The sequence below is a fragment of the Vigna angularis genome, chromosome 4, assembly GCF_016808095.1.
Source record: "Vigna angularis cultivar LongXiaoDou No.4 chromosome 4, ASM1680809v1, whole genome shotgun sequence".
In the NCBI taxonomy this organism is placed as follows: domain Eukaryota; kingdom Viridiplantae; phylum Streptophyta; class Magnoliopsida; order Fabales; family Fabaceae; genus Vigna; species Vigna angularis.
In genome coordinates this window covers 17,531,735-17,548,721 of record NC_068973.1, presented here as the reverse complement: position 1 = coordinate 17,548,721, position 16,987 = coordinate 17,531,735, and the positions used below count along the sequence as shown (strand labels likewise).

The 16,987-nt window shown below is 36.0% G+C and overlaps 3 protein-coding genes across 9 annotated transcripts; 2 read left to right on the top strand and 1 right to left on the bottom strand.

Moving 5' to 3' along the window:
* Nucleotides 1-280: 280 nt before the first annotated feature.
* On the top strand, nucleotides 281-3,007 carry LOC108330733 (uncharacterized). 3 transcript variants are annotated; one of them, XM_017565254.2, is made up of 7 exons: nucleotides 281-432; nucleotides 1,378-1,479; nucleotides 1,578-1,632; nucleotides 1,708-1,758; nucleotides 2,342-2,433; nucleotides 2,514-2,591; nucleotides 2,814-3,007. In XM_017565254.2, the coding sequence occupies exons 2-7, from the start codon at nucleotides 1,424-1,426 to the stop codon at nucleotides 2,959-2,961; spliced, it is 480 nt and encodes a 159-aa protein (XP_017420743.1). In that variant the 5' UTR covers nucleotides 281-432; nucleotides 1,378-1,423; the 3' UTR covers nucleotides 2,962-3,007. The 3 variants fall into 3 exon arrangements, with proteins under 3 accessions (XP_017420743.1, XP_017420744.1, XP_017420742.1); XM_017565255.2 differs by having other exon boundaries at nucleotides 297-432; nucleotides 1,375-1,479; XM_017565253.2 differs by having other exon boundaries at nucleotides 311-432; nucleotides 1,438-1,479.
* Nucleotides 3,008-6,344: 3,337 nt separating this feature from the next.
* On the top strand, nucleotides 6,345-11,985 carry LOC108330124 (UDP-glucuronate:xylan alpha-glucuronosyltransferase 1). Of its 5 annotated transcripts, none has more exons than XM_017564635.2 (5): nucleotides 6,345-6,542; nucleotides 6,713-6,824; nucleotides 9,227-9,442; nucleotides 10,136-10,746; nucleotides 10,826-11,985. In XM_017564635.2, exons 2-5 carry the CDS (start codon nucleotides 6,760-6,762, stop codon nucleotides 11,854-11,856), a joined length of 1,923 nt encoding a protein of 640 aa, XP_017420124.1. In that variant the 5' UTR covers nucleotides 6,345-6,542; nucleotides 6,713-6,759; the 3' UTR covers nucleotides 11,857-11,985. The 5 variants fall into 5 exon arrangements, with proteins under 5 accessions (XP_017420124.1, XP_017420123.1, XP_017420125.1 ...); XM_017564634.2 differs by having other exon boundaries at nucleotides 6,704-6,824; XM_017564636.2 differs by having other exon boundaries at nucleotides 6,345-6,577.
* A 1,987-nt stretch (nucleotides 11,986-13,972) lies between these two features.
* On the bottom strand, nucleotides 13,973-16,961 carry LOC108330043 (probable pectinesterase/pectinesterase inhibitor 51). Its single transcript, XM_017564491.2, has 2 exons — nucleotides 15,762-16,961; nucleotides 13,973-15,159 (listed from the first exon to the last, which is right to left on the bottom strand). The coding sequence occupies exons 1-2, from the start codon at nucleotides 16,723-16,725 to the stop codon at nucleotides 14,471-14,473; spliced, it is 1,653 nt and encodes a 550-aa protein (XP_017419980.1). The 5' UTR covers nucleotides 16,726-16,961; the 3' UTR covers nucleotides 13,973-14,470.
* Between the last annotated feature and the right edge of the window lie 26 nt (nucleotides 16,962-16,987).

Here is a 16,987-nt window from a genome sequence, read left to right as displayed (position 1 = left end):
TTATATAAAAAAAAATTATTAAAAAAAAACCCCACGTACCCACATATCACTAAACTAGTTACGTATACATTTGATTATATTGTTTTTATCTTTATTTTTAAATTTAATTTTAATATTTTATTAAAGAGATACTAGTACATAAGATAATACTATATTATAAAATAAGAAATATTTATAAAAACTAAAGTCTAATTTATATATTTAAAATATTTATTCACTTGATAATACAATTTAAATTTAGGTTTACTTTTAGATCAGAAAATGAAAGGTGAGAAAGTAAAAATAGAAAAGTAAAAATCAAATCCCGCAGATATTTGCCGAGGAAAGAGAAGCCAAGCGAAGCTCATTTTCTTTCTCTGGCAGCTTAGACATAGCACAATCACAAGCTCCACTCTAGGGTTTCGCTCTTTACTTTCTCTTCACCACTAACTCGTGAGTCTTCTCTCAACCTTACTATGCTTTTACCTTTCCGCTTCTTATTTAGGGTTTAAATCCTCTCCTGTAATTTCAATTTGGAACTTGCTTGAAGCCTAATTTATGTTGTTTTTCTCTGTTTTTCGAGCCTCAGTGCTTGAATTTGAATGTCGGATATTCGACCTTATTTTTCTTTTCTTTTTTATGTACGTTAGGATCAATAGTGTTATCAATGTCGTTTACGCGAAAACTACCGGTTAGTAAAACATAAACGGAAGCTAGAAAATGGAATTGTACTTGCGTAGCCTTTATTTAATATGAAGTATGATACCAGCCAGATAAATAACTATTGCCAGTTAGGGAAAAAACACTAGGAAGGAGAGAAAATACAGAGGAGAGTACTAATGATAACTAGGCTCTTCTTCTCGCTCTTTCAATACTATTAATCATTCTTCTAGTGTTGGAGTAAGTAACTTCCTCATGTGGTTATTTTGCGCTAGCCTCTATGGTCACTATCTTTGTGAGACCATATGACAGTATCCTAGTTAGCGATTCACCCTTTGGCATTGAAAGAATTTTGGAGACATGAGAATGGGGAATCATTATAGTTGCCGTGACAGTGTATTCTTAAATCTTAATAGGTTATCTTTTCTTAGTGAGGAATCACTAAAGCTATGCTTTGGTTTAGACTAAAAATGCATAATAAAGGCCTTTTTATCATTGCATCTTCTTGTGTTGGACTATCTGCTTGGTTGTCTCTGTTCCATTTTATAATGAGCATTCTACATGTTGTGGAACCATTTCATCTTTATTTCGTATGGAAATTAATTGTGTGGAAATTAATTTCGTATGCTACACTTGCCTAAAATATGTTTGACTGATGTTATTGGAAAGAAACTTGTTTGGTCAATCCTACATGTTGTACCATTACATCTTTAGATCCTTTTTCTATCCCCGAAGCAGGATTCTTTTTTAGGCGTTCACCCATAGAATTAACTGGATTACGAAAATGACAAAATTCAGGAAGCTGGGTCGACCCACCGGTCACCGGATGTCCATGCTCAGGTTAATTAGTTTGTTAGTTAACACTTTCAATTCAGTTCATTCTTTGATTTATTGGTTTGCAAAGATGCTGAGTCCTGGATGGCTTTCCATTTATATAGAACCATGGTTTCGCAGTTGGTGAAACACGAGCGTATCGAAACTACTGTGGCCAAGGTACCATTTCAAGCGACATTGTTTACCATTTTCTTCAATATCACATTTTATTTCATGTAATTTGGTTTTGTTCAGGCCAAAGAGATCAGACGACTCGCCGATAATATGGTTCAGCTTGGAAAGGAGGTTTGTGTGCTATTCATCATCGATTATTTCTGATTCATTTTGGGTTTGGTTAATTTAAATTTGAGCTGTAACTTTTGTGTAGCTTTTGGTTGATCTGTCTTCGAACATTACTTTAAAAACAGGGATGAATTTATTAAGGGGTTGGTTGATGCGTAATATCTTTTGATTGTTCAATTTGTAGTTGGTGTTCCAATTTGTACTTGGTGTTCTTACCTCCTATGCATTTCAAAATTTATTGGAGGTCTATATTTTCTAGTGGCAACTGTTGATATCCCACTTAGTGGCTTTTTAATTTTAGGCCAAGTTAGGTTGTCTCAGTTTTTCTTGTTTGCTCCTTTTCCACCTCAATCAGGGCATATGGCAAGTTAGGGTTTGGGGAAGGAATTTCGTATTGTGAACTGTGAAGTGAATTTGTCCCTATATGATGATACACGTAAGACATAATTGTCTTCTCTCTTCTTTGTAAGAATTATGGGTCATTCTATGGTGGGGAATAAACTCTTTGTCAGGGTAATCATTTGACTTTTTTCATTTAGCTTGATTGCTGGGTTTGGCCTAAAGTTTATATTATAAATCATTTTAGGGATCCCAATGTGCTGCAAGTCGTGCTGCTAGTTTTGTGCGAGGAGATGATGTCCTTCACAAGCTGTTTACAGAACTGGCTTATCGGTACAAGTAAGGAATAAACCTGATATAGTTTCAGTTGTGATTTATGATAGATAGTTGTAACACTGACCAGAGATTATGTTGTGCAGGGATAGAGCTGGAGGATACACCAGATTGCTTCGGACCCGAATTCGAGTGGGTGATGCTGCACCAATGGCCTATATTGAGTGAGTACAGTTTTATATTCTATATTTACACTCATTTTAGGTTTATTTGGGTAGCCCCGCTTAATTTCACCGAAAAAGTATTTATTTGCTCACTGTTCATGCTGTTGCCTGTCTGCCATACGGTGTTGACATAGTTCAATCCTTTAAATCTTCCAAGTTGCTTAAGAATTAGGAGGTTGAGAATGAACTTTATATTCAAAAACATTGTATGCTTTGAAACAGGTTTATTGACAGAGAAAATGAGCTTAGGCAGGCAAAGCCACCAACTCCTCAGCCGCCACAGAGAGCACCCCTAGACCCCTGGACACGTTCTCGTCTCAGTAGACAATTTGCTCCTCCTAAAGAGGAAAAATCTGGATCTGATTTGTGATTCTATCGATAGTAATGCGGATAAGCCGATACTATGTTTTTCCCAACGTAGCATGGCATATCATAATTTTGGTCTTGCTTATTTAATCAATCTTCAAATGGTTTGAAAAAAAAAAAGTATTCTCTTACTACTAGAGAAAATGTTCATCGCTATGTAAAAATAATTCAACTGAATCTATAATTGACAAATGAAAAGGAAAATATCAGAACACATTTATCTTTCTGAAGTTTGATGCCTGAGTTTTATTATATTTTTAGTTGGAACATAATAGCTTCATTCTTCGAAAGAATTAATTTTTATTTTGCCTTACAAGGAAAAAAAAGGTTTAATGAATCGACTTGTCCTTGAAAACTCAAGAAAAATCTGATTCCCCCTCTCTTTTGGTATCTTGAGCCTAAATAAATGACTTGTTACGCAACCTTGTGATCCCCCTTTCATTGCAAGTGCATTCCAGTGTTGTACATCCGAATAATTGAATTGTTACGTTTGGCGGTTGAAAATCCTACAGCATATGCGGTGCTCTGTTTGCTTATGGAGTTTCCATAAAATCCTAACTGCCCTGCATGGCGGCAATGTGTATCGCTTGATGCAGTTGAGAACAACGATTATCAAATAGGAAAAGAGAAAGCTTGCATGGTCAGGAACACAAAGATAAGCTGTTCAGATATCAATTGGAAGCGACTATTAATAACCGTTGAACGATTGAGCCTTGTTATTGTGCTCAGGCCACATGATATAAGCGTATTAAAATCCGTAAGTTAAATAACCAGTCCTATCATTATGTATATCTGTAAAGATAGGTCCTAAAATACTGTAACGAGTTTGATGTTACAGCACAAAAACCTAAGCTTTGTAAGAGCACATGATATTTTAGGTTCAGAGGGAAGAGACAACCCTGTCATTCTCGTGCACCACGTATAATTATGAGATAAAGCGTAGCTTCTTCCTATATTTCCTCTCTTTTGTCGATACAAACTTCCAGTTATATCTAATCTGCAGGTAGTGAAGAGGACAGTTTTCAAAAAGTGGTCCCTTCTTAAGATGTCAACACTCAACAATTCTGAACAGCGTAAAGCAAATGGATATAACTAGGATGCACAGAATCTGCTTCGTCTTGTCATGATTCACAAGCGTGCAAAAATATAAGCTATAGCATTGAGTTCTTATTGCTTTGCTTGCAATACAGTACACATACTGCCTGACGTCTCCATTTTTCGTTATCCCATACAGTCTCAGTGGGGGATTATAAAGAATTCTATATCCGTTAATGGCTTTATACATTAATATTATTTATCGCAATTGTAATGCATGGACGGAAATAGCAGGCATACGTAGCGATGGGTGCAAGGCTTCCTTGTTACTATAGCAAGTCTTCCCCAAGCATTAAGATACAAGCCTCTTCGGTTATAACTCTGCCACCTGTTCTGCCTTCTGCTTTACCATATACACATATGCTTTCAACTCTTTTCCCCTTTTTTACTAAAGCACGGGTGCTTCTATACAAAATTATTCACAACATTGAATCTGCTACTAACCCTTTTTGAATGAAAGTCTTAAAATGTCATGAGTGATTTTAATAAAAAAGAAAGAGTAAGTTTAAAACGAATGTTGTTGTAAATTATCACTAATGTTCTTTTCCGTCTTTTCTTTTATAAGAAACAAGTTATATAATACTATATTTCAGTAGTAGTTTAAAATTTGGAGATTAAGCAAACTGTGAGAATAATTTGTAAGTTAAAGCATAGTTTTTTTGGGTATAAATGTAATAATTAAAAAGTGGACAGATAAGTCACATTTACTGTGACTGTAGAAACAAAGCAAAGGGTGAAATAAGATGAAAATTGTTTACATAAAGTGTTTGTGTTAAGTGCAAAGACTAAGACCCATAGATCCTTGGGGCAAGAGGGAACAGGGGAGGTCAACTGGTGCAATGTTCCTTTTCTTATCAATAACAAGTCTTTTCAGTTAATTAACCTTTTCATCGCCGTTTTGACGAATTTTTGTTGTGCCACGACGACCATGGGTTTGGTGAAATAGTCTATGAAAGGACACCTAAACAAATGTCAAAAATCTGAAGGACTATTTAATTATAGTTGCGTTATAAGAATGAAAAGAGAAAATAATAATAAACTCGTGTCATGTGTTGTTGTCGTGGCAGCTGATTAGGTGTTTGATGTTGGCACCCCATTTCTTCAAATGCAGATGAACTTTTCATTAGTATGAAACATTAGAGAAAATTAAATGACGATAAGAGCGTTTACCTACTAGGGATATGCACTTAACTACGCTATTTTTAAGAAAACAGAAAATTAGGGAGGGAATGCAAACCCTAACCATATAGAAGGAAGGACATAAAAGTAAAAGTGTTAACAATATTCCTAGGTTAAATGCATTTACCAATATTGGTAGAAAGTATGAATATTAGGTTTTCCTATTTGACATGGGATTGGGACATGTGGTCACCTTTACTCTAAATCCAATGAACAATTGTTTTCACTAACCTAATCATCCCTATCAATCAAGTATCAACAACTCTCACTAAAGCGACCATTTTTGTTTCTAGGTTTTTATTAATAAATGCATTTAATAACACAATTCCAACTTAACCATGAACCAATAATACTTGAAGCTTTCATAATCCAAAAGACTAATGCAATAATAAACTACTCTCTCTTTTCATATTGCATTAGGCATATATCTTAATTATTAAATAAATATTAATTGGTGAGAATAATTTTGAGAAAAATTTAATTTCCTTTTGTACTTGAAAGAGTTAAAACTTTAAAGATCTTAGAAGCCATTTCCATTGAAGCCATGCATTCTTTTCTTGTCAATCAAGTGCTACAATTGCATGTCTCCTTTGTATTATAGTGGCTCGTCAACTAGAAATTCATAGTTTTATATATATATATATATATATGTAACTAGAAATTAATTAATAGTGGATAGCTTATAAAAACAAATAGTTGATATTACGTCACCAGGCGTGTAAAATAAACATTTGCTTAAATTAAAAAATCCCATCTCTTGATATTACGTTTTTGGTAAATTTTATATAAGTTGATCTGATTTAGTTTATAAGAAAAAAATATAGTTTTCTTCTCTTACAAAATATTAATAAGAGAAAAAACTTATCATACATGAAAAAAAAGATGCTCTTGTGTTGTAATTTCAGCAAACGTATTTTTGTACTGGGACACTAGCTAGGGTTTCCATATCTCATAACTAAAGTAAAGGAAGTGTAAATTATTTATGAAATTTAAAAGGTAGGAGAATTTTGTCCTCCAATGAAACTGGAGAATAGAAAAAAGGTGATAAATGAGGAGTAATGATAAAAGAAAAGAAGTAGATAGATGCAAGAGTTGGTGAGTAGCAGTTTGTGAATGAAACTGAAAGATGAAGGAAAAATTCTGAAGGACGTTACTGCCTCACTCCTTCTATATTGATTCAACCCCTCAACATTGCCATCTATCAACTCTTTCTGCTTCTTCCATTTTCCTTCTCTCTCTTCTTCTCTGTCTCTCTTTCTGCTTCACAACAACAACATTGTTTCTCTTCTCAGTTCCTCTACGTTAACTTTGGTATATGACTCTCATTGTTGCAGTAAATTTACCATGTACTATGTAGTCCTTGTCTTTTCCCTTTTTTGTACTTGTTTCATCTATGTTCATCCAAAACCAATTCAGATAAATATGTAGCAACTACAAGATGACCTCGAAAATGGTCTAATTTAGTTTATTAGTTTTTGCAGGTGAGAATAATCAGATGGTTGCATGCCCCTGTAGCTGAATAGTTTATATGAGAGGAACAATGGGCGCTTCTCCTCATTCTGTTGAAGCTAGACACCGTTTACCTGCATCCATGTGAGTTACTGTCTCTTCTTACCCTTTTTCTTCTCTGGATCAAAACTGCTTTTTTATCATAAAAGATTCCCCATTAGCTTCAAAACTCACTCCAAATAATCATGTTTTTTGCTTGGGGCCTGTCATCATGTATTGTTTTTCTAGCACAGCTATTTTTCAACCAGAAACTAATCTCATTTAGTATACTCACTGTGACTTGTTCCTATTATGAATTAGACAATTGTTCTTTTTTTCATAGACTAAAATATAATATAATAAGACTCTTGTTTAAATAGTTCTACGAGTAACATATAAGAGTAAGATATTAATTTTGCATGTTTAAATACTGACTGTCATCAGGTATTGTTTAAATAGACTCATTTATGAACTGGTCATGTTTGCAACTGATGTATGAAAAGGGCAATGCACTTGTTCTCGTTAACAGGCACTAAGGTTAAATTTTACATCATAACTAGGACCCATCTCTTTTTGTATTGTTTGATGTTCTGTTTGAGGTTAAAAAGCCAAATCTTTCCTCTTCCTTTCTCGTGAGATTTGATTTTGCTGTTTTAATTTGTTTTTGCCAAGGTTAGGAGTCGTAAAACTACATGTGCGTGCTTTTAGATAAACTTACTCTGTGTTATATTTTATATTTTCTAAAACCAGCAGTGTTTATTTTTGTGTCATGTTCATATATTCATGATGTCAGTGGCTGTATTTGTTTCCTAGAAACCAATTAAGGTAAACTGGTACAAAACTCATGATTGAAAGAACTGCGTGTACAAGCTCAATTTGCATGCATGCACCTAGTTGAAGTATTTTTGTAGTGTTGTCAATTCCTTTTCAAAGAAGTGAGAATCTGCGTGTAGTTAACATTTTCATATCTTCTGGAAATGAATACGACATTTGATCTCAAAATATTTCTTATTTACTGTCGAAGGAAGCTACCAAGCAACAACCACTTCCATTATTTCATACTTTCGTGCAAAATGTATATAGCCAAAGAAACAGTGAGTCACTTAGGGAGCACTATTCTCAGGATTCACCAATTACATATATAAAACAGTATAAACAACTGGCCTGATTAACACAGTTCAGTGGCTGTTACAATTTACAGAAAAAAAAAAATTAAATTAGCTTTAAGAATAATGTTTCCTGAAGTTTAGTATACACAAAAGTAACTAATTTTATGCTAATTAAAAAGGTCAATAACATTATTTAATTTCATTAAATAACTTTTTTACAAATATTTATCATTAAAAATAGAATTACAAAAAGGGTGTTTTGGAAATAATTTTATTAAATAAAATAAAACTAGTTATATTTGTTTATATTTAAATTCATCCTAAAAGGAAATTTTCTTTTATTAATAATTTTTAGTATAATGCTCACTGCTTGTATGAGAGTCCACAAAGCTTGTAACTTTTTTTATATGTTTTCTGCATTTTCCAGTGAGAAAATAAATTAGAAGGTATATATGAGCTGTTTCGATCTGACAATGCCATTTTGAGTTCTTTAATAAATCATATCTGTAGTAGGCCCGAAAATGAACCAGTCATGCTTGCGTAGAGCTTAAGAATGATGAATGATGATGATCAACTTACATGAAATCTGGAACAGAATGATTACTGTGTGAGACTCATCAATTCTCTTATGTTAGATTTCACTTCATCTTATTCCTTTATTCAATCACAAACATTAAATAAGTGATTAAATTAGGTTTAATAGGTTCGGAGGTCCCTATATTTGTGGATTCGTTTCAATTGGGTCCTCCAATTTTGAAAGTGATCAATTTGGTCCCTAATTTAACAAAATTGAGTCAATAATACCCTTTCCGTTAAATGCAATGGACGTCATTAACTTTTTAAACATGTGGTATGTTGAAGCATCCTTCAAATAAAACTGTGCCACCTGCAAATAAAAGGATGCCTCAACATGCCACATGTTTAAAAAGTTAACGCCGTCCATTATATTTAACGGAAAAGGTATTATTGACTCAATTTTGTTAAATTAGGGACCAAATTGATCACTTTCAAAATTGGAGGACCCAATTAAAACGAACTCACAAATATAAGGAACTCCGAACCTATTAAACCATTAAATTAATTGTGGTGGTGATTCTTGGATGTCTCTTTTTTACTTGCCAAAGAAACTATAACCATTGTGCTTTGTTACCTCATCAGGTGCAATCTATTAAGCGGTTTTAATGTTATTTTTCATGAAAAAACTGGAATGTAATTTTATTCTGCTGCAAAAACCAAATCAAATAATGTCCATGGAGAAACATAACACAAAAAACACCTCATTAGAAAGCTGTCATGAAAAATCTAAGATTTGAGTTGAGGCTGAGACTGAGCAGTATACCAAACAGTCTGCAAGTGTTTGATTTTGTTATATCTAATGAAGTTGTGGTGAATGATGAGTTGGTGCAGCGAAGATTTATACAAACGTAGATTGCCAAGAAGCAAAGCAAAAGATGCAGACAAGCCTTTCCATTTATCAGTCCAAGATAGAAGCTCAAGATGCAAGTTGTCTTTCTTAAAACTCATACTATTGATAACCATAAGTGGCACTTTTGTAACACTTCTGTATTCTCCAGAGGTTTACAATACCAACCATTTATCAACCTCAGGATCTCGGTAAGTAAATCTAATTATTTTTCTTTTCTTCTTTTGAGCAAACAAAAACATCAATAGCCTTTAAAAGTTTCACTATATTAAGGATAAGTTTGGTTTCTCTTAAGAGGGGAAAATAACAAGAAGATTCCATCATTACATTTTTCACCCAAATGTTGTGGAATAAATAATTGAAGTTTTTCCATTTTATACACTACATTTCCTCATTTCTCTACCCTTCCATTGCCTACTTAATTGTTCCAAAAGTGTTGTATTAACATGCTTGTACATTCACTTTGTACCAATGTAATTTACTCAATAAATAACACATGCTGTGATAGTGTAAAATACTATTATAGTTTCATTGAATCACAATTTATTATTTTTCATAATAATTATAGAGAAAGACCGATTTTTTATTGATTAGCAGTAATGGTGCTTTCTTTTTAAATTAAATTTTTGTCGGAATAATGTTAAACTGATATAAATTACTACCTGTTACCAGATTCAACAGTTGTGATTCATATTACACAAATTTCTTATGCAACTATGCGAACTCATACCAACCTGATCTTTGAAAATGTGAAACAGACATTTTGTATACAAGAAGAAAAGAACCAAATGTTCATCATTAGAGGAAGTAAAATTTAAGTGTTGATTTGATATCCTTTAATGGAAGTGGTGTGATGTATGAGTGTGCCTCCTAACTCTGAACAGGTGGATATGGGGTGGCTCAGATCCTCGGTACATATCCAATGTACACACTGACTGGGATGACATACTGAAAATTACGGATAAGCTGACAGGTCAAGATGAACTTCAAGGAATTGGGCTTGTCAATTTCAACAAGACCGAACAAGTCCATTGGGAACATCTTATTCCTGATGCAACACATGCTGTTCTGCCTCTGGAGTATGCTGCAAGAAATGTGACATGGGAATCCTTGTACCCGGAATGGATTGATGAGGAAGAAGAAACTGAAGTTCCTGTTTGTCCTTCTCTGCCTACTATTAGACCTCCAGGCATAAGACTTAACCTGATCGCCGTGAAGCTTCCTTGCAGGAATGGAGGAAACTGGTCCAGAGATGTTGCTCGTCTGCATCTTCAGCTTGCAGCTGCTGGGCTTGCAACCTCTTTCAAAGGGAACTACCCCGTTTATGTGCTCTTCATCACCAACTGTTTTCCAATACCAAATCTGTTTTCATGTAAAGAACTAGTTGGGCGTGAAGGGAATGTGTGGTTATACAAACCAAACTTGAGTGTGTTGAGAGAAAAAGTTCAGCTTCCAATAGGGTCTTGTGAACTTGCACTTCCAATGAGAGGCAAAGGTAAATTATATCATGTTTTTGTCATTATCTTTTGTTATCACGAAGATTGTACTAAAGGAATTGAATTAATTGGTAACAGAGTTGGCTTACAATGGGAATGCTCCTAGAGAAGCCTATGCAACAATTCTACACTCAGCTCATGTGTACGTTTGTGGGGCTATAGCTGCTGCACAAAGCATCCGCATGTCTGGATCAACTCGAGACTTTGTAATACTTGTTGATGAGACGATCAGTGGCTATCACAGAAGTGGTTTGGAAGCAGCAGGATGGAAAGTTAGAACAATACAAAGGATCAGGAACCCCAAAGCTGAAAAAGATGCTTACAACGAATGGAACTACAGCAAGTTCAGGCTGTGGCAGTTGACAGATTATGACAAGATAATATTCATTGATGCAGATTTGCTCATACTGAGAAATATAGATTTCCTATTTGGAATGCCAGAAATCACCGCCACTGGAAACAATGCCACTCTCTTCAACTCCGGTGTCATGGTGGTTGAGCCATCAAATTGCACATTCCAGCTCCTGATGGATCACATAAACGAGATTGAGTCCTACAATGGAGGGGACCAAGGATATTTGAATGAAATATTTACATGGTGGCACAGGATACCAAGACACATGAACTTCTTGAAGCATTTTTGGATTGGTGATGAGGAAGAGAAGAAACAAATGAAGACTTTGTTGTTTGGCGCGGAGCCTCCAATTTTGTATGTCCTGCATTATCTAGGTGTGAAGCCATGGTTATGCTTCCGGGACTATGATTGCAACTGGAATGCTGATATCTTTCATGAATTTGCAAGTGATGTTGCGCATGCAAAGTGGTGGAAGGTGCATGATGCAATGCCTGAGCTTTTGCAGCAGTTTTGTCTGCTGAAATCAAAGCAGAAGGCACAGTTGGAGTGGGATCGTAGACAGGCAGAAATAGCAAACTACACGGACGGTCATTGGAGAATAAAAGTTAAAGATAGACGCTTGAAGAAATGTATAGATAATTTGTGCAACTGGAAAAGCATGTTGCGGCATTGGGGAGAGACAAATTGGACAGATGACGAGTTTTATACTCCAACACCACCTACCATTACCACAGCATCTCTTTCGGCTTTATGAGTTACCAGTTGCCCTTTATAATTTCCTCGCATATGTTAAAATTTCTTAGTGTTAGCAAGAAGGGATGACGGAAACATTTTTTTCCTCATACATATTTTTTCATGCATAAAAATGGTCTATTCCACGCTCTGATTCTGATCATTTAGTAACATATTGCACCATAAACCAGTTTTACAGGAATTTACCTGCATGAATCAATCAAGAATCTAGTAATATAGACAATAATCGTGAGATGTGTATGAGTAACTAATCAGTGCTTTCATGTTTGAAGAGTACAAGCGCAAAATATCCTGGATAACTGATCCAAAGCATGTGAGAAATGAATCGGGCAAAAGCAACAAGACAGATAGGAACTAGGCAATAGAGTTAAAACCAAACCCGCGGACATTTGATTTGAACATGAATTGGAATGAAAATATAAGTGCTTTTTGGGATTTGATTTAAGATGCCAAGAAACCACAAGGTATATATTAAGGGGACAGAGATCTATCAGTAGAACTGACACACGACAACTATGTATACATTTAAGGAAATTTTAGAACCACTCTTAGACATTATCCAGCATAATAAGAAAATATCACCCCATGACATGAGGGCACGAGTGACTCATTGTTAACTACAGTCTTTCAAGTGTGGCACAAACTTTCTTAAGATCAAACAGCCCAGATTGTTATAATTTATACTGTATTCACTTAAATACATGCATCCCAGTACAGCCACATTATTTTGAATACAAGTTTTTCTAACTGTAACAACCATTATTCTTTGGTTTGAAGATGCATAGCGAGTCATTTCCTAATCACAAAGCAGATAAAAGAGCCAGTTGTTGATTCATGTATCAGAGAACTATATATTTTAAAAGAGTTACTTAGTTAGTTACTCTTTCGCAAACAGTTAGTTGTCCCTTTCTTTTTACGTTTAGTGACTGCTAATAGTCTTCATTGTATATAAGTAGGAAGTGTTGGGGATTAGTGAATCCTGTTTCATTCTGAACGTAACAAGATTCATTCTCTCCATTCTTGGTTATTGATCTCAGCATATGATTATTGATTTTTCAATTCAATGTTTTTAATCTTTAGCAGTTTTCATCTTGGTTTTATTTGATACCACTTCTTACATCATCATCGGGGGATTCTTCATTCTTCTCTAACCTACACAACTGACTGCCAATTCCAGGATGAATTCAGGTTGATAAATCATTGGTTTGTACACGTGGTTGATTTATTTGTTTCTTTAACTAATCCTAAGTAAACCAAACAGGAAGACGTATTAGCTAAGTGCGTTTAATAAAGTAAATACATATCCCACGCAATAAATATGCTTAATACGTGAACCAACTAGATTAGTTAAGTTTTCTTGACTTAAAATAATTAGAAGATATTCTAAGATATATTTATTAATGTAAATACTCATATATTAAGAATATATATCATTAAATCTGGATAGTTTGAATACATTATTATATTTCTTTATATCATATTTATAGAATATTTAGTATATTAAATAAGGTATTATATCAATGTGATTATTCTACTTATTATCATATACACTAAATTTTTATTTTACCAATATTATTTGATATCAACATTAATGCTATATGTTTTTATTACCTGAGTCCTAACGTTAAATAATATTTTACAAATAGGTATTCTCCTATGTTACCGTTCTTAAAAGAATACGTCAAAAAATTTCTATTCACATCTTGCCATATTTTCAAAGATCCACGTGGAATAAAGTAACAAAACCAATACTATTATTTTACCCATATAAAGACAATAACATTTATTTTACCCATTCCACAGGCATACAATGATATCCAAAATGTAATCTAGTCATCGTACCAGTCAACGAAAGGTGGACAAGTGAATTGCTTTCAACACGTCATAAGGCCTTTCGGCGAATGTGGCTGCCTGTTAGATTTGTCCAACTCCATTAAAATGTAGACCATGTCGGCAGGTAGATCTAACTATAACATTAAAAATTTCACATGATATGCAAGCAAAGTTGGTTCTTAGGGTACCAAGTGGTCTATGGACACTGGTTACAACATTTAAGTGCAAGCACTTTGACGTTAGCTAGTCCATGACCTTAATGTGAATATTGGGACTGCGTAAAATCGAACAAATAATTATCTTCTTTTGATCATTTCCATTTTCTCATGCAGCTAATGTGCTGGAAAAGCTTTCAAGTGATGAGGTCTTATCCTCCTAAAAGCACTTTAATGTGGTAAAGATCAAAGATTATAATCACCATTGTGCCTATAACGGGTTTTCCTTCCCTAACCCATTGGCCTAGTTACACAGAAGGGGAAAAATTCTTGAATGCACTAGTGGTCCTTCATCAATTCAAAATTTTATGAAAACCACCAGGCAGAAAAAATATAAATATATTCAATCCTGGGTCTACACAATAAAATGAGTAGGAATGAGTATCAACTCTCAGTATCTGCTACCACTATAACATGGCATTTGAATTCTTTGGACATCTTCATTGTACTCGCTGTTCCTAAGTGGAAAAGAAAAGATTCCCCAGTTACTAAAATGGTCCCTCCTCATATTCATCACTCCGCGGCTCCTCCTCCTATTCACCACTCCGTGGTCACTCTTAAGACGACCTAAAGACTGAAATGATGATTCCAATCATCTCCTTGAATGAAACTCTGCACTGAATATGAGAACACGTGCTCCGATGGGACCTGGTTACTCCAAGGCACCCTCTTACTCAGATTAGAACCGGGTCCTGAGTTCTCAAATTCCCCATAATAAAGCGTTTTCAGAGCAAAATCCCCAGTCCATGGCATCCATCCCTCTGGTGTGATAAGGGCTTCCAAGAATGTATGGATGAAAACTGTTCTAGAATACTCCTTCCAAGGCCTCCCCAGATAGTTTATGTGAGCTGTAGGTTTGCTATAATACAATGCCATGTATTCCTCCGTACCATTAACCAAACAGTTCTGGAAAACAAATCCTGTTGACTGAGCAGGGTCTGTCCTACCTTGTGCAGTAACAGCATTGTTCTCACCCTTTTCTGGTCTGCCTTGGCGAGGCCGCACTAGGATTTCACAGTCTTGGAAGATTGCTGCCGAGTTCCCAAAGATGAAGTCCACGTTGCCTTGTATGCGGCAAGATTTATAAAATTGGCGCAGGGAATGAGCATAGAGAGTATCCTGGTTGCCTATGAATTCACAGTTCTCAATGACAGAAAGATCACTGTCTGATCTGAAGGCCACTGCTTGGTGAGCATCAGCACTAGCCGTGTTCTGAATCGTGAGATCCTTTGCCATAAATCCATCCCCCGCAACCCCTGCCATATTAAATAATTAACTCATTAACATAGGTAATGTTCCTTATGTTCTGTAATCAGATAAGAGTTTTAAAGCAATAATCTATACTTTTTTTAATACAAACTTTTATTACTATACAGATTAGTAAAGAAAAATTCTAATTTATTGAAAAGAAATTCTAAAAGTACTTGACAAATTGCGTCTAAATTATGTCCTGTACTCCTATCTCTAGATTAAGAGTAAAATTTCCTTATTCGTTTAAAAAGTTGTCTTTCTTGTTATTCCGTAAACAAGCCTCACTGCATCTCTAACAACATTGTTATATAAACAACTGAAAAATCGCTAAATTTCCAAGCAACAGAATTTCTATTCATTAAAAGTGTTACAAAACTTGGATATAGAACTTTTAAACAACTTTTTAGTTTTGTTTTTCCGTCAAAATTGAAAGTTGGAATCAATGATTGATATCAATCTATAAGGCGAGTTTTTATTGAGTAGATTAAAAAGTAAGGTGAGATTGCAGTTGATATAAAAAACACGAAACTCCGATTAAGATTTGGTGAAAAAAGCATACATAAATAAAAGAATGTAAACCTTAACGACACAAAAGAAAGAAACTGACCCACGGTGGCAGAGCTGTAGGTGGTGACACCGAGCTGGCCCACGTTAGCAGATCCCGTGATCACCGTCTTACCCATGCCATCCCCCAAGAACACCACATTCCTTTTCCTCAATGGAATCCTCACCTTCTCTTCATAAACCCCTTCCTTTATATAAATCACAAATCTCTCTTCCGAATGATTCGGCGCAGCGTTAACCGCTTCCTGCACCGTCTGGTAACACCCCCCACCCTTACACACCACAGCATCCGACGTCAATTTCTCCGGTATCTTGGGTCCCGCCCCGAGTCCCTGAGTCCCGGACGGTTCCCAGAAGCCGTCACGCTCGGTCATCGGCGGCCTCCACAATGCGGTGTCGTTTCCGAAGAGGTCGTAGGAGACCACCATGCTGAGAGCGTTGCTGGAAATGTTGACGAGAGAGTTAAGGAACGTCATCGTTTCGGCGACCTGCGCCGTGTGGTTGATGTACTTGAGGCCGTTCCAGCAGCCGTACTGGTAGCCGAGGGAGGCGCTCATCCAGGCGCGCGCATCCTTGGTGGCGCCACGGCGGAGTGCGACGGCGGCGAGGTAGTTGCGGTAGCGGGAGTAATGGAGGACACGGAGACAGTTTTTGACGTTGGAAGTGCGGGTACGGTTGTTTCGGGAGGCGTCGCGGATGGTGTGCAGCATGGATCGCGCGGTGACGAGATTGGAGGAGGAGGCTCTGATGGTGAATTGGATGATTTGGAGAGGGGTGGGGTTGGTAAGGAGATTGGGGACGAGAGAGGCGTGGCATTGGATAGGGAAGCGCGTTGCATTGCAAGCGCGGTTAATCTCCACGGCGGAGGAGTGAGGGTGGAGGTTGAGGAAGAAGAAGAGGGAGAGGAAGAAGATGGAGGCCATGGAGAGGAGGAGGAGGAGGAGGAGGGTGGATCTGAGGATTGAGAATGGGTTGAAGGTGGGGGTGGGTTTAGTGGGTTTTCTCATGGTGGGTTGGGATAAATTTTAGGAGTCTGTAATAATTGGAAGGGAGTTTTTGTTTTGTTTTGAGTGATGGAGAGTAATTTTAGTTTCCATGTGTGGAGAGCTAATTTTTCTTACCCAGCTGTGGTGTGGAAACATGATGCTTCATTGAATGCAGTGTAACGTGAAGAAGGGGCTGCTGATTCCCCTGGAATGAAGGCGATCGATGGCGGGAGGGGGATACAGGACTATTTTCAAAGTTAACTTATACAGTCACACTCACACA

Bases quoted from the DNA above. Each gene is read 5' to 3' on its own strand.
- LOC108330043 (XM_017564491.2), bottom strand. From the start codon at position 16,725: ATGAGAAAACCCACTAAACCCACCCCCACCTTCAACCCATTCTCAATC. The intron at 15,160-15,761 runs GTCAGTTTCTTT...TTAATATGGCAG, and splicing joins CTACAGCTCTGCCACCGTGG to GGGTTGCGGGGGATGGATTT.
- LOC108330124 (XM_017564635.2), top strand. From the start codon at position 6,760: ATGAGAGGAACAATGGGCGCTTCTCCTCATTCTGTTGAAGCTAGACAC. The intron at 6,825-9,226 runs GTGAGTTACTGT...GTGAATGATGAG, and splicing joins CACCGTTTACCTGCATCCAT to TTGGTGCAGCGAAGATTTAT. The intron at 10,747-10,825 runs GTAAATTATATC...AATTGGTAACAG, and splicing joins ACTTCCAATGAGAGGCAAAG to AGTTGGCTTACAATGGGAAT.
- LOC108330733 (XM_017565254.2), top strand. From the start codon at position 1,424: ATGACAAAATTCAGGAAGCTGGGTCGACCCACCGGTCACCGGATGTCC. The intron at 1,480-1,577 runs GTTAATTAGTTT...CCATTTATATAG, and splicing joins CACCGGATGTCCATGCTCAG to AACCATGGTTTCGCAGTTGG. The intron at 1,759-2,341 runs GTTTGTGTGCTA...AAATCATTTTAG, and splicing joins TGGTTCAGCTTGGAAAGGAG to GGATCCCAATGTGCTGCAAG.